At 41.4% G+C, this 21,444-nt stretch overlaps 2 protein-coding genes across 2 annotated transcripts in view; one reads left to right on the top strand and one right to left on the bottom strand.

Annotated features, from left to right (window-relative positions):
• Positions 1–2,396, bottom strand: part of aoc1 (amine oxidase copper containing 1) — a 32,785-nt gene extending 30,389 nt beyond the window's left edge. Inside the window, exon 1 of the mRNA XM_077624179.1 lies at positions 2,287–2,396. Coding sequence (XP_077480305.1) covers positions 2,287–2,347 — 61 coding nt within the window. The 5' untranslated portion in view covers positions 2,348–2,396. The remainder of the gene's footprint in view (positions 1–2,286) is intronic.
• The window catches only part of sspo (SCO-spondin), a 76,690-nt gene that overhangs the window by 30,819 nt on the left and 24,427 nt on the right, over positions 1–21,444 (top strand). Inside the window, exons 6-64 of the mRNA XM_077624180.1 lie at positions 2,859–2,941; positions 3,048–3,218; positions 3,323–3,546; positions 3,673–3,775; positions 4,191–4,349; positions 4,419–4,504; positions 4,588–4,713; positions 4,848–5,004; positions 5,473–5,725; positions 5,809–5,950; positions 6,149–6,290; positions 6,419–6,591; positions 6,701–6,919; positions 7,277–7,442; positions 7,684–7,948; positions 8,742–8,946; positions 9,085–9,179; positions 9,278–9,534; positions 9,677–9,811; positions 9,942–10,144; positions 10,289–10,416; positions 10,544–10,653; positions 10,735–10,884; positions 11,149–11,242; positions 11,329–11,538; positions 11,689–11,894; positions 12,047–12,161; positions 12,327–12,448; positions 12,528–12,698; positions 12,793–13,026; positions 13,106–13,228; positions 13,331–13,428; positions 13,680–13,911; positions 13,992–14,144; positions 14,529–14,666; positions 14,750–14,932; positions 15,048–15,198; positions 15,347–15,506; positions 15,577–15,625; positions 15,879–15,983; positions 16,076–16,203; positions 16,450–16,570; positions 16,647–16,774; positions 16,957–17,098; positions 17,161–17,331; positions 17,439–17,619; positions 17,702–17,777; positions 18,264–18,285; positions 18,418–18,538; positions 18,645–18,858; positions 18,937–19,078; positions 19,160–19,333; positions 19,481–19,657; positions 19,757–19,831; positions 19,917–20,072; positions 20,319–20,474; positions 20,550–20,714; positions 20,795–20,986; positions 21,062–21,184. Of these exons, the coding sequence (XP_077480306.1) occupies positions 2,859–2,941; positions 3,048–3,218; positions 3,323–3,546; positions 3,673–3,775; positions 4,191–4,349; positions 4,419–4,504; positions 4,588–4,713; positions 4,848–5,004; positions 5,473–5,725; positions 5,809–5,950; positions 6,149–6,290; positions 6,419–6,591; positions 6,701–6,919; positions 7,277–7,442; positions 7,684–7,948; positions 8,742–8,946; positions 9,085–9,179; positions 9,278–9,534; positions 9,677–9,811; positions 9,942–10,144; positions 10,289–10,416; positions 10,544–10,653; positions 10,735–10,884; positions 11,149–11,242; positions 11,329–11,538; positions 11,689–11,894; positions 12,047–12,161; positions 12,327–12,448; positions 12,528–12,698; positions 12,793–13,026; positions 13,106–13,228; positions 13,331–13,428; positions 13,680–13,911; positions 13,992–14,144; positions 14,529–14,666; positions 14,750–14,932; positions 15,048–15,198; positions 15,347–15,506; positions 15,577–15,625; positions 15,879–15,983; positions 16,076–16,203; positions 16,450–16,570; positions 16,647–16,774; positions 16,957–17,098; positions 17,161–17,331; positions 17,439–17,619; positions 17,702–17,777; positions 18,264–18,285; positions 18,418–18,538; positions 18,645–18,858; positions 18,937–19,078; positions 19,160–19,333; positions 19,481–19,657; positions 19,757–19,831; positions 19,917–20,072; positions 20,319–20,474; positions 20,550–20,714; positions 20,795–20,986; positions 21,062–21,184 (8,960 nt within the window). The remainder of the gene's footprint in view (positions 1–2,858; positions 2,942–3,047; positions 3,219–3,322; positions 3,547–3,672; positions 3,776–4,190; positions 4,350–4,418; positions 4,505–4,587; positions 4,714–4,847; positions 5,005–5,472; positions 5,726–5,808; positions 5,951–6,148; positions 6,291–6,418; positions 6,592–6,700; positions 6,920–7,276; positions 7,443–7,683; positions 7,949–8,741; positions 8,947–9,084; positions 9,180–9,277; positions 9,535–9,676; positions 9,812–9,941; positions 10,145–10,288; positions 10,417–10,543; positions 10,654–10,734; positions 10,885–11,148; positions 11,243–11,328; positions 11,539–11,688; positions 11,895–12,046; positions 12,162–12,326; positions 12,449–12,527; positions 12,699–12,792; positions 13,027–13,105; positions 13,229–13,330; positions 13,429–13,679; positions 13,912–13,991; positions 14,145–14,528; positions 14,667–14,749; positions 14,933–15,047; positions 15,199–15,346; positions 15,507–15,576; positions 15,626–15,878; positions 15,984–16,075; positions 16,204–16,449; positions 16,571–16,646; positions 16,775–16,956; positions 17,099–17,160; positions 17,332–17,438; positions 17,620–17,701; positions 17,778–18,263; positions 18,286–18,417; positions 18,539–18,644; positions 18,859–18,936; positions 19,079–19,159; positions 19,334–19,480; positions 19,658–19,756; positions 19,832–19,916; positions 20,073–20,318; positions 20,475–20,549; positions 20,715–20,794; positions 20,987–21,061; positions 21,185–21,444) is intronic.

Raw genomic sequence — 21,444 nt, 5'->3', positions numbered from 1 at the left:
ACTCTGTTTTCTGATTTACTATAACTATTAATGTTTCCATTGTTTTACATGTTGACAGATCCCTAAATACCCCCCCCCCCCCCCCCCTACAAAAAAACAAACTAAATTTCAGCCTTTGGGAATAACTAATGATGACCCATGACCACAGTTGTTGTCTTGTTTGTCGGAATACTTTTTCCCAATAGAGAATATTACTGTGACCATTGGCTCATTAATAACTGCCCTGAGGTCTTGTTTTCACAACATCCTTACATCACTCACCTGTCCTTTAGCCAGTGTCACCACCCTACGGGATCAATCAAGTAGCCAAACTAGGAAAACATCAGTGATACCAGTGGGATTATGCTTCATTCTTCCCTTAGGCCCAGTTTGTTATCCATCTAGCCCTTTGGAAAATCAAATTTCATCATCTCCCATTTTTTTCTTCTCTTCTTCCCAACTATTGCCTTATTTATTTTATCTTACATTTCTAACACCAACCTGCACAAGAGACTAAAGATGGAAGTTAACCTTACATATTTACATGTATATGTTCATTAATATGTATTGTCCCTTTATTAAATAAATCAAAGTCAAACTCAATCCTCAGCAACATGAAAATTACTTGTACAAAATATTGACTTGCACATAGTATATTGCTATACATAATGAACATCGTACATGGCAAAAAAGACGGGACTGAAGGACTAAAAAATTCAAGGACAATCTAAAAAAATAGTGTGCACCACACTTTGGTTTGGAACAAAAAGAGTTGACAAGTTCTCCCATTTATAACAGAATATCTGAATTTTTCAGTTCAAGTGAGTTGCAGAGCTAGTGTGAATATTATTTACTTTTACGTTTTCTGCAAGCCCTTAGACTCTCTCCAAGGCATATGTTCATCCCTCCATGCCAGACTGCAAATGAATGACATTTGCACCATTTTTTCCTTGTATACATTGCATGTATCAGTGTGACATTGCCATACAAAAATATCTCCCATGCTTACATCTAAGATGATCATTAACTAAACTGTGTCACCAATGCGTCAGAGATTATTAACTTTCTGTGCTAGTTTTCAAGGCCCCTTTACAACTGACGGTATGCTTCTATAGTTGGTTATTAGTAACCGAATAAACAATTCACAGCAACATAGCCTCCATTCTGAATAGGGTGTCATACTGGGCCTTTGTGTTTTTACCAGTTTTTCATCAAGTAGAGAGTACAACTAATGTTTTATGATTTAGCCCAGGCATGGGCAAACCGGTCCTCGAGGGCCGGTGTGGGTGCAGGTTTTTGTTCCAACCGATATAGCAGACAGTTTAACCAATGAGATTCCTGCTGAAAACAAGAAGCACCTGACTGCAATCCACTGATTGCACTTGTAGGACATCGGATTGGTGAAAAGGTGCCCTCTCAATGGGTTGAAATGAAAACCTGCACCCACTGCGGCCCTTTGTGGAATAGTTTGCCCACCCCTGATTTAGCCTAATTACATAAATCATTTTCGGACATGATGAGAGGAATAAGTGTCAATGCATTAGCCACGGTTCCGAGGTAGAAGCTTTGTATTCTGACTTGGTGGATGTCTGCAAGTTTTCTAAGGGCTTCATTTCATCTTTACGCCACATTCCGCAACGTTCGTTTGCTATTTTAAAATACCCCAAAGATGGGAATATGAGTGTCAATAATTATTGTGTAAACTATATTATGTGCCACTTATTCATATTGACTTCTCATCTATCTTGACTACTTATGTTGTTGACTACATATTTATTTATTACGTATTTATTAAATATTTATTTAGTATTTGTTATTATTTATTTGTGCACTTCATGGTGAAGCTTTAAATCTCATTATGACAATAAAAAATTAAGATACAGTGAGAGGAACAGGAGCGTCTCGTTTATAGTGAATATTTGCATGAAACACTTTGAACCTATGAATTAAAATAAATATCATTCCGCTTGTATGATTGCTTGACGCAGTGATGCGTGCGCATGAAAACTACATGGTTGCGCGTTGGTTGTGACCTCCAAACGTCGTATTTCAGACCCTCGTAGGGATGTGCTGTCCTTCAATGCGTATATACTAATTCCATTGAGGTTTTACATATGCATAACGTGCACACAGTGTGTTTGCATGCAATACATTCACAAATCATTCTAATATTCCCGGAGAGGTAAAGTCATTTCACATTTTCCTGCAATGTCCGTGCTGCATCATATTGTGATTATAAAGTTCAAATGATCGATCTGCTAGCGAAAAATATATGCACATTGTTGACACTTTTTTAATAGGACGTACTTGCCAGTGTCGATTTCGTAGGTCGGGTCGAGTACTCCCGGTCCGAATTTGGGTGAAGCATGTATGAAGGGTTTTATGATTTTGTTCAGGTGACGTCACAATGACGCAAAACATCTGATTTCCGCTAAATTAAACAGTCTGTCAAATTTGCCATTTATAAACAATCCGTGCATTCCATTTTTCATTGTTAATTGTTAAAAAGAACCTGTGCCTCATTATTATTATTTTTGCTTTTTTGACAGAGAGAGATTTGACCTATATAGCTTATAAGGAATATTGATTAAATAAATGAATGTTAACATGTAGAAAATTGCATTCTTGTGGGGAGTACGCTTTATTTGGGTGGTGCATTTTTTTCTTTTCTTCATATTCATAATATTTTCTCACTAATGTAACAATGTCCTCCCTATTAATGTTGCGGAAATTGTCACCCGAGTTTCAACTCAAGGTGTAATAATGCAAGCGTGTCTCGAACTTTTGTTAAAGAAAGTATAAAACAAAATGTACAAGTCTATCAGTACTTTTATTGTACCTTACAGTTAAACAACACCTAACTTTTATGTCCACCTCAGATTGCCAGTAATTGAAACCCAAATGTTGAACAAAACAGTAAGCACATGCTGTGAAGGTTGGAGTGGACCACAATGCTTGGATGGTAAGGTTACCTATACATCAAACTTAATTTGTTGACACAGCTTTTAAAAAAATGTTTGCATGTGGATGTTTTGCCTAATTACAGCTTTTTGTTTACTCGTTATTAGGTGTAGGAGTGCATGGTCAATGTTACTCAACATGGAGTTGTGTTGACTTCCCTGGAATCCACAATGCATCATTAATGGCGATGGAGCAGTGCTGTAGCAGCCACTGGGGATTAAGCTGGAAAAATGCCTCGGATCAGACTTGCTTGTCCTGCACCTATACTCTATTGCCAGGTCCAAAAATATGAGGAAAAAAACACGTATTGACAAAATTGTGCTGTTTTTGTGCTTGTTCTGTTTGAATTATGATGTACTAATGTTCCTTTGCACACATGCAGACTCCCAGTTCTCCCCACTAGTGCGTGGGGGTCTCCTTGGTAGTGTCAGAGCACCTCAAAACTCAGCCACCTGCATGTCCTGGGGTGGATCACACTACCGAACTTTTGACAAGAAGCACTTCCACTTCCAAGGGACTTGCACTTACCTGTTGGCCTCATCCTCAGATGGCACATGGGCAGTCTACATCAGCACAGTCTGTGTTGGCAGAGGACACTGCAGTAGGGTGTGGAATATTTGTAGACGTTTAATTGCTGATGCGTGGAATTGATTGAAATATGGGCATTTGTGTTGTTTTTATTTAACATGTTGAGCCTTTATGCATAATCTGTAAATGGCCTTTGTATTTCAGGCTCTAAGGATGATGATGGGCCTTGATTTGGTTACAATCTACCAGAGGAATTTAACCCTCAACAACCAACACGTTCCAAATGAAGAGCCTGTCTTTCAAAATGGTACCCTGTCCCGCATCATCCCATTTTGCAAAGAATAATGTGTATTCATCACAGGAACTTACAAAGATGCTTTTTTTTCTTCAAGATTTAGAGTATGAGCCACAATCCCCACATTCAGTACTAGAACATATCTCTAACCATACGTAGATCTCAAATGTAAAAATGTAGTGGTTTATTTCTAGGACCATGCTACATGGCAAATGGCTTAAAAAATGCATTATTTTTTGTGCTTGACAAAGTTTGATAGTCTTTTTGGCCTAATATTTAGGAAAATAGTTAACTACCATGTAAAAACATATTATAGGGCATATAATGAAATTCAAATATAAACCATAGGCCAATTGAATTTCTTATTCTACTCTGCAAATGTTGGCCTGTTGCTTGAATAAATTAAAGTTAATCTCACCATTTGTAGGAGTGAGTGTCCACTGGCTTGGAGATTTTGTGTTTGTGGAGAGTGGCCTTGGAGTGAGAGTGAAGTTTGACCTGCTCAACACTATCCATCTAACTATAACATCTGAGCATCTAGAAGCCACTCGGGGACTTTGTGGAATCTACAACAATAACCCAAATGGTGAGGAGGGCAACTTGGATTTATTTATATCAAAAGGGGTAAAAGCTATTTTGTTTTTATCTGTTGCAGATGATTTCACCACAACGGGAGGAACTGTATCCCAGTATGCTGCTAGCTTTGGGAATTCTTGGAAAGTTACTGACCAGCAGAATGAAGTAAAGCACCATTACAATGATGTAGTATTGCAAAAGTATGGCTTGTCCTTCTTTACTTTGAGCTTTCCACATTCTCCTCAAAGGGTTGCAGTGATGCTGCAGAGCTCGGACACAGTTGTGACATCACTGGTGATGCCGCTTTACGCAGGCAAGCAGAGTTCATGTGCCATCGACTCCTAGAAAGCCCCTTCACACAGTGTCACCCCCGCGTGAGTGAGCATGCAAACCCTCCACTCTAATGAGGGAAGTTTGAATTTCCATGTTTTCAGAATGTTTCCCCCACAGTATCAGGCCATTCCAAAGTTTGCAGTACTGTGTTAGTGTTTGTTTTGTGTGTTTTCAGTTGGACCCAGCAGCATACCTAGATACATGCATGTATCTTTTCTGTAGCTTGCCATCTAGGGAGAGGGAAGCAGCAGTATGTGACACACTGGCAAGCTACGCTCGAGAGTGTGCCCAGCAACATGTCATCATCATTTGGAGAAAAGACACCCTATGTGGTAATGAATTAAGATAATGCTATAAGTACTAAGAAGTTTGGCAACTGCATGCAGTCAGATCTAATGCGCACCCTGGTGAATGATAACTGAGGGTAAATGGAGTATTTTCGTGTGCAGTACTTGTTTTTGAAAAGAGAACAAACACTCAAAGTCAATTGTCAAAGATGGAAAAAAGATTGGTTGTCCCTCCCCTTTATTATGCATCATCAAGTCTCACGTAGCGTGCTGTGATTTGTCAGTCCAGATTGGACAGAGGTGGAAAGCCAATTGAAACGTCAGGAGAGCTGACTGAATTGCATGTACATATTATACATGGCAAAGGTCATACTGTCTTGGGTGGCTTGAAAAAAGCAAAGCAGCATGGGTCTAAAATGACAAGAAGCACAAACAACCCTAATTTGTACTAATGATTTTGAATGCTTCAAAGAACACATTCTCATTATCCCTCTACCACATGCGTCTCCCCAGCTCGCGTCTGTCCCAGGGAGCAAGTCTTTTCAGACTGTGTGTCCTCATGTCCTCCAAGCTGTTCATCCCTCGAACCTCCAGGGCCAGTTGCATCAGTGGGTCAGTGCCGAGAAGAGTGTGTTGGGGGTTGTGAGTGCCTTCCAGGCCTCTACCTTTATCAGGGAAAGTGCCTGAAAAGAGATGACTGCCCTTGTTTCCATCGTAGACATACATATCAGTCAGGAGATGAGATAAAGCTCAAATGTAACACCTGGTGAGGTGGAAATATTTTCCTTTTCTATCAATCTGTTTGCTACCCCTCGGCCGCTTTTAACTGTTCCTGTGTTCCTAATAAAGTGTGTGTAAAAAAGGTCAGTGGATATGTTCTGGAGAGAAATGCGCTGCTCAGTGCATTCTGATGGGGGCGCTCCATGTCACAACCTTTGACAAAAAGAGATACTCGTTGCAAGGAGGAGACTGTCCTTTTACCACTGTGGAAGTAAGACAAATATATTTGCTGGCAATGTTACATTACACGATAGAAACATAATACATACAATACTAAAAATGCTTTAAAATTGTTACAATACAATTATTTACATTTGTTTAGAAGTTGAAGTTATAGTTTCATTAGATTACTGTGTTCTGGCAAGCAAAAAAAATAAAAATTTTCCATGTCTCTTCAATGCGTTTTCAGGATTATATCAACCGAAAGCTAGTTGTAACTGTACGCTCTGGTGAGTGCACAGCAGGAGGACGAAGTCGTATAACAGGCCTAGGTTGCCTAATTGAGATGACAGTCACAGCACTTCGCACCACAGTCACCATCACAGACACTGGTGAGTTAAGAATAACATTAGAGAGATTTTAAGATACTTCTATGCTGTAAAAAATAATCGCACCCAGATATTGCAGGGGTTCACTGTGCATGTAAAGTTGATTAATTAGTCAGCATTTGTTGTTCTAGGTGTGGTAAAGTTGAATGGCCAGAAGGAACTGTTGCCTGTAGTGACTGCGGATCTGGTAGTGCGGAGAGCTTCGTCTGCCTTTCTCCTAATCCAGACTTTTGGAGCTCAGCTTCTGTGGAATTTAGATGGACCTCTCGTCATCATTACGTTGCAGCCCCACTTTACAAACAAGGTGGCCTTCCCTGTCATTTTCTTATACAGAATAAGTTATATAGAGGTTTGAATTCTCATCACTTCATTTTCACACTAATTCTTTCTGTTCTGTACGTTTTATTGTATAGGTGCGCGGCCTTTGTGGAACCCTTACCTGGAACCAGCATGATGATTTCATGACTCCAGAAGGAGATGTAGAGAGCAGCGTCTTATCCTTTGCTGGCAAATTTACAACCGAGCATTGCACCTTATCTGGAGGAACGCCTCAAGACCCCTGCACTACTTACACCCAAAAGAGGCACTATGATGATACTCTCTGTGCCATCATACATAGCAGCGTATTCCAGGTTAGTAGCAATATTCAGTTGGTGATTGCAAAACCCAGCCCCATTTTTTTATACATTGTTTTTTTTTTTAAATCCCATTTCAAACATGTCAAACTGTAACTAAAGCAATCAATTATATTAGGTTTGTATGTTAGTGAGAGAAGGCAAGAGAGAAAACAATGACGGTAGCTTAAGGGCTGTTTTAGTACTTTAAATTACAACTAGGAATCATTTTTATTAGAGCTAGAGTTAACTTTTGTCTCCGAAATTGTATAATTTACTCCACTAATGTAAATTGTGTATTTTTCGCTTGAAAAACATTTGCTGTTTCAATGTATTTCATAGAAAATCTTATACATTTCCATTCCACTCCTTCAGGCATGCCATGATGTAGTGGAGAGAGAACCCTATTTCCGCCTATGTCAGTCAGAGGTGTGCAGCTGTGCGCCCCATAAAGCATGTCATTGCACAGTGCTTACTGCCTATGCCAGAAACTGTGCACAGGAGGGTATAACTATCCACTGGCGTAACCAGACCTTCTGCCGTAAGTATCTTAGAATAACAGCTACTAATCATAAATAGATGAGAAAAGTAGGTTAAAGCTCGAAGTTGCGTTCTTGTTATCAATACTGGTTAATAATCAACCCAAGGATAATATATATGATCAAAATCCCCTGAGGTTTATTGTCACCGCAACAACGTTTGAGAATGTTTAAGCTTTTACAGCTGCCTTTGCCAATGATTAAGGCATTATCTCAAAGGCCTTTGTCTTTTTGTCTCCCAAGCGGTCCAGTGTGCAGGGGGTCAGGTCCATCAAGAGTGCGGTCAAGCATGCGGCCGCAAGTGTTCAGACCTGCAGCATGGCTGGAGCTGTCATGGTGACAACAATAATAGTGGTGGAGATGGGCTGTGTGTTCCAGGTTGCCAATGCCCTGCAGGTTTGGTGCAGGACTACCAAGGCCAGTGTGTGCCCACAACTATGTGCCCTTGTGTGCAAGGAGACAAGACATATCTACCTGGGGAAATTGTTCAGAACAGCTGTAACACCTGGTATGTTCTAGGCTAAAATCACATTTATTAGAAAAAGGATTTAGTTGTTGATAGTGGCCCAAGGAAGGGAACGACACCAAGTTCTGGTTTGGATAGCCAAAATCTAAAAATAATTAAAGCCTGGTTTTCATCCAAATGTAAACCACTTGATACAATTGTAACTATTTAGCACCACATTGGCCCAAGATAGCAGAAAAGCAATATAATCCTGGAGGCCCTAAACTCACTTTAAGATCATTCCTTGGTACCAAGATGCTATCAAATCAATATTGCGTTTCTTTGGCCACAAATAAGTGAGATAATTTAAGAAATCATGTTATTAGGCAAATGATACTATACAAGGAAGCTTATTCTGGTCCACTGCTGGAGATTACATATTTTTGTACATATTGTAAAAATGACTCATCAAGGTGTGTCCGTATATGTATTTCCTTGATGCTCTTTAAACCTTATGGATTGGTACCCAAATTACCTATACAATATTTTTCAATGGCTGTGCTTACTTCATGTGGATTTTGTTGCGTTTGGCGAACACTATCTATGAGCAGCCTTTCTTCAAGAGATTGTGTGGTGGGGCAATGCAAGAGCTCTGATGAAATCACTCTATGTTCCTGCCACATTCAACAGGATAGGTTGATTTCATTGCTTCTCTTCACTGCAATGCGGCTGGGAAGATCACTCTTGGCAAACCTTGGATCACCCTATGTTGATTACAGTGACCTTGGTTATGAAATTCTGACTTTAACATTTGTTTAACTATGTTTCTATTGGCTTGTCACCTATTAATTTGCAGCGTGTGTAAAGAGGGACGCTTTAACTGCACCAAGGGTCAGTGTGAGGACGTCAATAAATGTCCCGGCTCACTGATCTACGCTCCACGATCCTGCCTCCTCACATGCTCAAGTTTAGACCCTCCAAGTGAGCAGCAAGGTTCTGGCCTCCTGAGTTGTAGAGAGCCTCTTTCTGGTTGTGTGTGCCCCCAAGGAACTGTACTGCTTGTAGGTGAAACTCAATTTTCCAACCTGGCAACGTCAAATTCAACATTTTTGACATAGTTATTACTTGGAAACGATTACCATTTCAATTTTGCATCGGAACGTCATGATACCATCTTCTGATGCATGTGTTTCCTTCAGGGGGATCAATGTGTCTTGCCCGCCGAGTGCCCGTGCCGCCATAATGGCCACCTGTACTACAACAATGATACCATTACCAAAGACTGCAACACATGGTACTTATACACAGTAGTCGAGCCCTTCCAGCTCATGCAGGACACACTGAATATGGTGGTGAAACGTTGCTCTGCCCATACCTGATTCACTTCTGCAGTGTGTGTAAGGAGCGCCACTGGCACTGCAGTGAGTCAGCCTGTGCTGGGATGTGTGTGGCCACTGGAGATCCTCATTATGTGACATTTGATGGCCGCTACTTCTCTTTCCTGGGCGACTGTCAGTATGTGCTGGTGAGGGAGACCAGTGGTTTATTCAGCGTCACCGCCGAGAATGTGCCCTGTGGAAGCACGGGGGTCACCTGTACAAAGTCAGTTACTCTCAGCCTGGGGAACACCATCATACACCTGCTGAGAGGTATGACATTGTTCCACTGAATACTGAAGTCAGGGTGTGTCAAACTCAATGAGTTAATATTCTTTATATGGGTCATATGATGTGTGTATGTAGTATATATTTTGATGAATTTGAATTTATTTAATCCATCTCTGTAATTTAGGTAAAGCAGTGACAGTCAATGGGATGCCAGTGACTCTACCCAAGACCTACAGTGGGAGTGGTCTGTCTTTGGAAAGAGTGGGCATGTTTGTGTCGCTTTCATCCAGACTTGGGGTCACTTTGCTGTGGGATGGAGGTAGCACTCATGCACAAATCTTGAACTTCAAAACACAGAACGGTTACACTATGATCTGTAGATGTCACTTATGCTTGCCGTGGAACAGAAAGTGAGACACAAGCAATGACTGAGTGCATATTCCTTGCAGGAATGCGAGTGTATGTACGTCTGGCTGCACACTTGAGAGGAAACGTTGGAGGACTGTGTGGTAACTTTGATGGTGATACCGAAAATGACTTCACCACACGACAAGGCATAGTGGAATCTACTGCTGAATTATTTGGGAATTCATGGAAGGTCAGCCCGTCTTGCCCGGATGTAGCAGACCAAGATCTGCGAGATCCGTGCACCGTGAGTCCAATCATGAAACACATTTACACTCTTAGCTGTGAATGTGTGTATGAATGGTTGTTTGCCTGACAACTACTGAAGTCATATAACAGGTTTTATAGGATAGTCACTTGATTTAACATTTAAACATAATTTAATGTGCAGATCAACTTGCACAGGGTGCCATGGGCCAGGAAAAAATGTGGCCTCTTGACACAGGATCTCTTCTCTCCTTGCCACCTTGAAGTGCCCTTTCAGCAGTATTATGATTGGTGCGTCTTTGATGCTTGTGGGTGAGTTACAGTTACATAGGGGATTTTAACAAATTGTCCCCACATGAAAATAATGACTGAGGTTTCTGGAAAATGTGATGCTTAAATGTCTGCATTCTGATTTTTTGCAAAATTCATTCTCTTTCAGCTGTGACTCTGGCGGCGACTGTGAGTGTTTGTGTACAGCCATCGCCACCTATGCAGAGGAATGTAACCGCAAGGGGATATACATTCGCTGGAGGTCTCAGGAGCTCTGCCGTAAGGCAAACCAATTTTTTTTTTCAGTTTCATGTCACTGTCATTTTATTTTAATGCCAGCTCCTCTTTTTTTAACTAAAGCCATGCAGTGTGAAAATGGACTTGTTTATGAGCCATGTGGTCCAGCTTGCTCTCCTTCATGTCCAAGTGTGCAGCAAAGTCCGCATTCCCAGTGCAATGTCCTCTCCTGTGTGGAGGGTTGCTTCTGCCCTGCTGGGACAGTTTTTCATGGTGAGTGTTCAGTTCACACACATTTTCCATTATTTCTGAATACATTAGATGTTTGAAGTTCTGCAAATGTATACAAACAGAGGACAAGCAAGTGCTGAGTTGCTGGGATATAGCAAAAGTCTGTCATTCCACTTCATTTCAGTTGGGCAGTACTGTTGAAAATGCTTTCTCTGAGGGGTTTTATTTTATTTTTATTTTAGGATATTCCAAGCTTTGTTTAATTCGTTTATTTAGAAGTACATCATCTGTCATCTAAATACATAGGTGACAGCTGTGCGGTTCCTACCCAGTGCCCATGTGAGTTGGATGGCTCCATGTTTCCTCCTGCAACTACAATCACTCAACACTGCCAGAACTGGTAAGTCCATGTTAATGGTAAAAAAATTGAATATATGTAAAAAAACACATTGAAACTGCAGTCTTTCTCTGCTTATGATTACACAGTTCTTGTGAAGATGGTATGTGGCAATGTGATGGCGTGGGTTGCCCTCCTCCTGCGCCAACTTGTCTCGAATCCGAGTTCTCCTGTGCAAGTGGTCGCTGCATCCCCTCCCAATGGGTGTGTGACAATGAAAATGACTGTGGCGATGGCTCTGATGAGATTTGTCCATTTACCTGCTCACCAGAACATTTCCGCTGTTCTAGTACGCCAAGGTATAACCTCCTTATTATGACTTTTGAGTAAAGTGTAAATTTAAAGACGTCATTTAGGATTTAGGACATAGTGGTCTATCTGCATTTTGATACTTGTTACTGAGAAAGAACCTCGTGAACTGAAATGGCATCTTTTGTTGGGTTTGTCAGTGGCCCATGTCTGAACCTGGCTTTGCGTTGTAATGGCCACCCAGACTGTGCTAACCAATCGGATGAGGAGTTCTGTGGACCCCCCACTGCACTGCCACTGTGCCCCCCGGGGGAGTTTCAGTGCAGCAATGGAAAATGTCTTTCACCTAGCCGCGTCTGTGATGGACGGCTAGACTGTGGCTTTGCTGATGGTTCTGATGAGCAAGGTAATCTAATTCACATAATGACAAAAATTCACCATCATAAATTAGGCCTTCAATGTTCTCAATCTTAAGAAAATAAATAAATAGACAGATAAATGATTCAGGGTTCAAGTATTATATTATTTACTGTGTGTTGTATTTTTTTCTCATGTCAGATTGTGGTGTGGTGTGCGATAAAGGAGAGTTCCAATGTGCTGGAGGACGATGTATTCTTTACCTTCATCGATGTGATGGCCATGATGACTGCGGGGATCTCAGTGATGAAAGGGGGTACTTTTGTAGATCTGCTGAGTTATTTTCATGTACATATAAATATTAATAAATTGTAACCTATTTATTTATTCATTGGTATACTGTTTATTCACTTAAGAACAAATTCTCCTCTGTAATGCCTACTATTTCACCAATTATTCTTATGTTTTTACTTGTTTCCAGATGTGTCTGTACACATACAGAATTTCAGTGCCCAGGGGATCAATGTGTCCCTGCAGAGAAAGTTTGTGACGGACATAAAGACTGTCCATCTGGAACAGATGAGGCTGTCTGTCCTACCAGAGGTGAAATAATACTTGACTATTTGTGGGCGTTATCAAATGTGTTTTTAGTAACGTATTGCATTGATTTCGTTTGGTACAGTGACATGTGGTCCTGACCAGTTTGCTTGTAGTGAAGGCACATGTGTTGCCAACACTAATCTATGCGATGGAACTAAAGATTGCCCTGATGGGGAAGATGAAAAACACAGCAACTGCTATTCTTTTATAACTCCATTGCCTTCACCCTTGACCCCGACTGTGCCGACACCAGGTAGTGATGTGATATAGAGTTAGTCTTGCAACATACTGTTTTGGTTTTAATTTTCTAATTGACAGATACTATTTAAAAGTTTAACTTTCTACAGGTTGTTGGTCCTATGAGTTTGCCTGTGCCACTGGTGGGCAATGTGTTCCTCAGACTTGGCACTGTGACGGCGAGTCCGACTGTTTGGACGGTAGTGATGAGCAGCAATGCCCTTCACTTTGTGGTCCTGGCCAGGTACTCTGCCTGAGTGGTGACCAATGTGTGAATTACCAGCAACTTTGTGACGGCAGCTCCGACTGCAGAGATGCCTCAGATGAGAGCATAGATAACTGTGGTGAGGCAAACATGAGCCTAATGTCAGCTGACTGTAATGGGTTGTTCAACCACAAGGAGGTGTTGATTCTGTCTTTCAGGTTCTGTCAAGATCCCTCCATGTCCAGGTAGCTTCTCGTGTGACAATCGCACCTGTGTCAACACCTCAAAAGTGTGCAACGGGATCCCCGACTGTCCACGGGGCGATGATGAGCTTGTTTGTGGTAATTTCGGTTAAAAAACAATTTAAATATGAACTACTGTGTTAATGTACAGTCTGAGACATGTGGTGGGAAACTGTGCTCTGTTCCCTGTCATATGTTCAGACAAAAATGTCACACCTGCACCCCCTGGGGATAGAAATATCACTGTCTCCTGTCCTGAATTCACCTGTCTGGATGGATCCTGTATCAATTTCAACAAGGTGGGTTTATCTTTTTATATGAATTAATAAGAAGAAAAAATCATGCATATAAATGTGCGCCATGTTCATGTAACAATTACTTTTTCAGCCACTCTTGCTTTATTGGACCTTGAAAAGATAATGTAATATATCATAAACAACCACACTACAATATTTTACATGACTAAACCTTTCTGATGTTTTTTTTTGTAGAAGAAACTAAAATAAAGGGTACCTTAAACTCCCCAAGTTCTCACGACTTAACTGTGCAGATTTGCAACGGAGTAGCAGACTGCCCAGACTCCTCACAAGCTGAGCTCAGGGGTCCCACAGATGAGCAGGGTTGTCAAAGCTGGAGCTCCTGGGGTTCATGGAGCGCGTGCAGCACCACCTGTGGCACAGGCTTCATGAGCAGGCGCAGATCTTGCCCTTCAGGGGACATATTGCACCACTGTCGAGGTCAGGATGTACAGAAGCAGCAGTGTTTCAACACCACTTGCCCTGGTATGGATGTGGATTATTTGTTTCTATATATTTTTAAGTAGAGGTTTTGAAGGTCTAATGTCTCTTTCTCACTTAATCAGTGGATGCGAAATGGCTTCCATGGGTCAAATGGTCAAACTGCTCTAGCGAGTGTGGAGGAGTGCAGATCCGTCACAGAGACTGCATCCTCCCTCAAAATGGAGGTCGAGACTGCTTCCAACTACCTGGACCATCTAACCTGAGCTTGGAAATTAGTAAGAAATCCTCATCTGGGTTATGATAAACCCAGAGCTCTTTCAGAGAAATAAAGATTGACATTATCTGAGTGTAAAACCTAAATACAAAAAAAAATCTCTAACGAAATTTACACTTTGTGGAAAATAATCAACTTCTAAGCAAAGTTAAGTAATATTATATGGCAAAAATTGGTAACTATTTAAATAAATTGACAATATTTCCATTATTTTTTATTAGTGTTCAATTTCTGCCTCGTACCACTAGAGGAAGCCAGTTTACCATTATTGGTACACCAGGCACACTTGGACAATTATTATTACTGCGAATTATAGATAAGTGTAGAAATTTCACCCAATAGCACAATTTTCTTCACTTGTTTTATTTTACTTGTTTCATTTCAGGGCCTTGTTCTTTGGATAGTTGTTCCAACAGCAGCTGTCCGGCAGGCCTGGTTAGACACAAATGTTCCCCCTGCCCATTATCCTGTGCCCACATCAGCAGCCAGACTACTTGTGATAATACAGCGCCTTGCTTCTCAGGTATGTTTTGGGAAAACTTCTTAATACCATGGTATATATATTTTTAAATGTTGCATAGGGGACATACATACATGTTTTCCCAGGCTGCTGGTGTCCTGAAGGGCAAGTCATGAGCCACACACAGCAGTGTGTGTCGCCAGAGAAATGTGTGTGTGAGCTGGCAGGTGTGCGCTACAGGCCTGGTCAGCAGATGAAGGTGGACTGCGAGATTTGCATATGTCAGAGAGGAAGACCTCAAAGATGTCAACCTAACCCGGAATGTTCAGGTTTGTCTTGAAATGTTTTTGTTTTGCTTCATAATCAACATTAACATCTTATCTCATCATTGTAACACTTTTATTTTTTCAAATTATTTATTTATGTGACCCAATCACTCCTTAGTCCATTGCGCCTGGTCATCATGGTCTGAGTGGGGTGAGTGTTTGGGCCCATGTGGTGTCCAGAGTGTCCAGTGGTCATTCCGGAGCCCAAATCACCCCTCAAACTATTTAGATGGAAAGACCTGCCGGGGGATATATCGGAAAGCACGCCGGTGTGTAGCTTTTTCTTTAATCCTACCTATTTAAACAGATTTTTCTGTACAAATAATGATGGCGCTATGACAAACAGGCTGAAACATATTCTTTCTGACTGCCACTCTGACATACGCTTTTTTCTGTGTCTTAATCTGCGTTCTCAAGATGTCAGACTCACCCCTGTGATGAGTGTGAGTACCAAGGTCAGTCCCACGCAGTTGGAGACAGATGGAGGTCCGACCATTGCCACTTGTGTCATTGTTTGCCCAACCTGTCGGTGCAGTGCTCCCCTTATTGTCCATATGCTGTTACCGGCTGCCCTCAGGTAAAAGACAAATCCCCAGTTTGTATATATAAAACCGATAGTAACTGAGTTAGTTGTTTACTTCTTGCAGGGGCAGAAACTAGTACCTGGGGAGGGAGAAAGATGTTGTTACTGTCAAGGTAAATTTGAATGACACTAATAACATGTCACATGGTATTCCTTGCCATTTTTTATATGGTATGTAAATTAATGAACACACTGTACTCACAATGTCCATTTATTGAGTGACATATCAAGATGAGCCTAAATGATGACCTTTTCTATTCAACTTCCACTTGACCAAAGTCGCAAACCTTTTCCTAGTATAGTAGTGTTTTTCGTAGAACCCTGTTTTTTCCCCATTAGTGTTGCGTTCTCATATGTGATACATAGGAAGCACCACAACTGCTGCAGTTACAGTCAGGCCCTTCCCTGTGACAACCGAGCCAGTAAAGGACAGCACTCCCTCAGTCCCCACCTACCCACTGCCTCCTGGTGGTCAGTGATTTTCTTCAAATACATGATCATGCAGTTTTAAACAGAATTTTTTGGTACCAACCATCCTAATGTAATTATTTGTGCTTTTCTAGAAGAGTGCTGGTCGCCTTTAGGTGTTCAGTTTCTGCCGGCCTCCAGTTTCAAAGCCTCATCTCAGCAAAACGGTCACCCTCCCGAGGCTGCTCGTCTTCATGGCTGGAATCCTCATACAGATCTCCAGGTACAGTATATATTTATTAATTTTCCAAACCACTTATCCTTACAAGGGGGGTGCTGGAGCTTATCCCCGCTTGTACTGGGTTGCTACAGTATACAATATAGTATATATTTTATATGAATGTTTTCCTGTTTTTTTTAAATCAGTTGTTTCTGAATTATTCCCTTGGCCATGTACATAATTGAACAAAGTCATTTGCAAATTCTTATATAATATAAATTTTGACATTTTTATGATGTATATTTGCAGGGCTGGAGTCCAGAAGTAGAAGAGTATAAGGATCTACCACAACGAAGCCCCGTGGGTCACAGTGGCAGTGGTCAAAGTCCTTACATTGAAATTGACCTTTTGAAAGCATATAACATCACTGGTAAACTTGTGTAGATGTCAATCAAATCTCTCATTGCAGTTAAGTCACTGTTTCTGTCTTTTGTTGTTTTCTGCAGGGGTACTTACCCAGGGCGGTGGTGTGTTCGACACATATGTTTCCAGTTTATATTTGCAGTTTAGCCGAGATGGAAAACAATGGTTCATTTACAAAGAGCTTGTCACTGACACACAGCCCAGAGCTAAGGTCTGAAAATGGCGTTTTTTTTTATTTAATATTGAAGGTGCCAGTGTGAGATATATATTTTTTTGAACTGGGATGCCTTGAAATGTGCTCCGTTACTTATGAGATACTGGGGGTCTTTCATATTACAATAGGTCCCATATTGCTTTAGTTTTCCTATATGATGTGTACCATTCTCCCAACAGGTCTTTCATGCTAACCACAATGAGGGAGGGGTTACAGAGATAAAATTGGACAGGATGGTGTCCGCTCAGTTTGTGCGCCTTCTACCACATGACTTTCATAATGGCATCTATCTTCGTCTTGAGATTATGGGATGTGAAGATGGTTAGTAGATGTATATTTTGTTTTTTTGCATTCATGAGCACTTATTTATTTTGACCATTCAGGTTTCCATCGGTCAACCTTAGCCCCACCCTCTTCGACGTTCTCACCAATAAGTGGCTGCAAAGATAAGGAACTTTCATGTAAAAATGGTCGCTGTGTGCCAGCCGGTCCGTCAGGAGTTATTTGCAATGGAGTTGATGATTGTGGTGATGGATCTGATGAAATGTACTGTGGTGAGGGTTCCTTCCCATTTCTCTGCTCCACTTAAAAAAATCATGCACACCACATTTGGAATATTTCAGTCACTTTTTTGAATAACTTTTGACTGACCTTATTTCAGGCACACAGATCTACCCATCAGTCACAACTCCTCACAGCTGCCCTGGTAGTCAGTACTCTTGCCTCCCACCAGGAGGCTGTATTGACCCAGGAAAACACTGCGATGGGATTCCCCACTGTCCCAAAGGAGATGATGAAAGTAACTGTCACTTGTATGAAAACGTTACCACTCAGTCTGATAGGTAAGGTCAACGTTGGATATCAAAATAAAATAAACCTTTCTCCCATACAATACAAATGTATATTTACATACATTTTTCTTAGACCATATACACCCACCGTTGCCCCCATCAGGACTCCTTCTAAGATCCCTGTGACTCGCCCCGCAATATCACCAACAGTAAGTAGAGAGAGAAGTTACTCCTTTGCTTTATTTTTGCATTATGCTACTGTGAGCCTGCTAGTGACCTTTCTACTTTCCTTACATATTTAAAAGGACTACCATATTTGCTGGAGTTTTAGTTGCACCTTTTTCTTTTTTCTATCTGAGCACCAACATCGTGTTATGTTGTTTTTTTTAGACTATACTTCAGACTATCTGGAAAAACTGTTATGTTAACAAATGCCTATTTAGCCTGTTGTGGATATTTGTTCTTGGATTTGATGAAATAAAAAAAAATACCTTCCCAAAAATGCGACTTATACTCCAGTGCGACTTTTTATATAAACAGTGTAGTAATTTATTTAACTTTATTACAAAGTACATATTACTCCACTATCAGATATGACATTATAATAATGTTTTTACTTTGAAAGGTAGATTAGATATACCAATAAGATTGAAAGTGTGCATTTGAACTTCATATGCCCTTAAATACATTTACAGGATGGAGGACCTGGATATCGTGGTAAGTTCATGCGTAATTTTGGCCAATAGTTTTTTTTTTTTTTTAAATTAGTAGTCAACTTACACCCCTCTTGTATTTTAGTGACTGGTAGTTGCTTTATATCTTACACGCTGAATGTACATTTCCTTGTAGGTATCTGCTCATCCCCACTTGGACTGGAGGATGGGAGCATTCGTTATGGTCAGCTGACCTCATCTTCTTACCGTGAGAACAACCCTGCTGATGCTGGTCGACTTAATATCGTTCCCAATGTGTGAGTAATAAATTAGCTGCATATTTTTTAATAATGAATTAATTTAAAGTGCTTTCATTGAAAAAAATCATTAAAAAATTTCATTACATGTCTCTGGTGTGTGCAGCCAAGTTATGGAACCTGGTTGGAGCCCCAGACCTTCAGACCTCAAACCATACTTTCAGGTCGATTTCCTGGAGCCCACTTGGATTTCAGGGGTTGTGACCCAGGGCAGTGAACGGATGTGGGGTTACCTCACCAAATATAGATTAGCTTTTGCCCTGCATAGCAGCCTCTTCACTAACTTCACACAAGATGGCAGACCTGGTAGTCCTCTTAAGGTATTGTATCATCATGGCAATACAAAGGAAGTAAAACTTAAAATCCTTTGTGATTCCCCACTTATTTATTTGCTGTAGGTATTTGAGGTGCGAATGGTGGGTAGGACCCCTGTGACCCGTTGGCTCAGTAGGCTTGTCAGGGCCCGTTACCTGCGCATCATCCCTGTGGAGTTCAGACACACCTTTAACCTGCGTGTTGAGATTCTTGGCTGTAGAGGGGGTGAGAAGTTAGCCTCCCTTTTTGTTTATTTTTCTCGTACATTGAGCCGAAATTAAATGTGAGGTTTTTCTTGTGCTGCAGATGAGCTCGTGACCCCCAGCAGTGTCACATCTCCCACTGGTAGTGGGAAAGTGACACTGCAGCGTTGTAAACCGGGCCAGTTTGCCTGCCAGGAGAGTGAACAATGTGTCCCTATCGCAGTAGTTTGCGATGGTCGGCTGGACTGCAAGGATCATACAGATGAAATTAACTGTGGTGAGAATTTATGAACACAATTTTAGGCTTGCAGGTAAAAATTCAGGTTTCATCAACAAATCCTTGCCAGAAGAGAAAATGGATGCATAAATTTCTCGACACGGTATAGTGTCTGGCCTTATTTTATTTTGATCATTTTGTACTCAGGTTCTCCGGGTTTACAGAACCAGACTAGTTCAACAGGGAGACCAGGGTTTCTTAGCGACAGGACAACAGGCGTTCCGGGTCTTCAAACGACCAAGTCAAGAGCTGGACTTCCCGGTATGGCTACTGCTGGAGTCACAGGATACCCTGGAGTTTGGCAAGCCACCACTTCACACTCTAGTATGAATATTTTTTGGCGCACTGTAGCTTTCTGGTGCATTGATACACTTTCATGATCAGGTAAAGATTCATAAAAATGAAACTGTTTCTCATTCAAAGCAACCACAGGCCAGCCCGGATTGCACCTGACTCCCTCGCACAAGCCTGGAGTTCCTGGTTTACAAACCACCACGCGTGAGAGACACCAAGCAATGTTGTTTGTTCTGGATCCATGAATGAATGTGCTTTTTACTAAACACACAAGAGACTCTTTTTACAGCTCGGTGGATCACCACAACCCTCCATGATGGAGGTTTGCCCAGAGTGCTTTGTGTGGAAGGCCAGTTCGCATGCCGCTCGTTCGGCTGTGTCGACTCGACTCAGGTGTGTGACGGCAGGCGGGACTGTTTGGACGGCTCCGATGAAGAGCGCTGTGGTACGTGTGAACAATCAGTGAAATGAGAAAATGCTTTCTCCCTCTGGAATCAAACACAATCTGTTTAAAGACAGTTTAAGATGCCATTTCCCACGGTAATATAGTAAATATAAAATAATTATCACTTGAACATACAGTCATCAAACTACCCTACTCAGTATGAATGAGATTTTAGGATACTGCATAACATTTTAGCATTTCTTAAATAAAAGTTTTAAAAGTTGCTTCATTTGCCCCCCTAATTAGGTTCTTCAGTAGTTTCTCTGACTACACAGCGTCCCCCAGTGCCAAGCCCTTGCTCTCCCAAACAGTTCTCTTGCAACAGTGGCGAATGTGTTCACCTAGACCGCAGATGTGACTTGCAAAAAGACTGTACGGACGGTTCTGATGAGAAAGACTGCGGTATGTAGAATACACGATGATGGCTTCAAATGTCCTAAACAGAAATGAAGTAATGCACATCCTCGCATTCTACAGTTGACTGCATCATGTCGCCGTGGACTTCATGGAGTCTGTGCAGCGTCTCCTGCGGTTTAGGGTCATTGTTCCGCCAGAGGGACGTCGTGAGGGAAGCCCTGCCGGGAGGATCCTGTGATGGAGCCCAATTCGACAGCAGGGCCTGCTTCCCAGGACCGTGCCCAGGTTTTGAAAAGTCTTGCGTCCTGCCGAAAGTCCTATTTCTCAACTTTCTGAAGTCACTGTTCCTTTTCCACATGTGATAGTTGATGGTCACTGGTCAGAGTGGACACAGTGGTCCGAGTGTGATGCTCAGTGTGGAGGAGGAGTGAGGCAGAGGAAGAGAATCTGTTCGGCACCTGCTCCGAAAAATGATGGGAGGGATTGTGAGGGCATGAGCCTACAGAGTCAGATCTGCAACAACCAACCCTGCACTAAAGAGATCGGTACACAGACAGGTGGCTAATTTACAGTATAACGTTATGACTAAGTGCAAGGAAATAAGTTGGTAAAGGATGACAATGTTTCTTCAGGTTGTGTCAATGGTATGGTGCTAGTGTCCGAAGCCGACTGCCTGGCTGGGAGAGTTGAGCCTTGCCCTCCAACATGCTCTCATGTCAGCTTTACCGACAATTGCACTGAGCAATGTAAACCAGGTGGGTCATTATACAACATATATTGTCATTTTCATCACTTTATTTTTAACCACTTGTACTCAAATAATTAAAATAGGCAGAGTTGTCAAATCAATTTTGGATTCATGTTTCTTCAAAGCATGGTAAAACACTATGTTGCACGAAAGAATTTGGATTTTTAAAATCCTAAACATGCATTTTAGCATTAGGCAGAAGTTATCAACTTTTCAAGTCATAACATCCACTATGGCCTCAATGTACATGTTTCTATCTTCATCAAA

Source organism: Stigmatopora argus, chromosome 17, assembly GCF_051989625.1.
Source record: "Stigmatopora argus isolate UIUO_Sarg chromosome 17, RoL_Sarg_1.0, whole genome shotgun sequence".
Lineage (NCBI taxonomy): Eukaryota > Metazoa > Chordata > Actinopteri > Syngnathiformes > Syngnathidae > Stigmatopora > Stigmatopora argus.
This window is presented reverse-complemented; position numbering and strand designations above follow the sequence as displayed.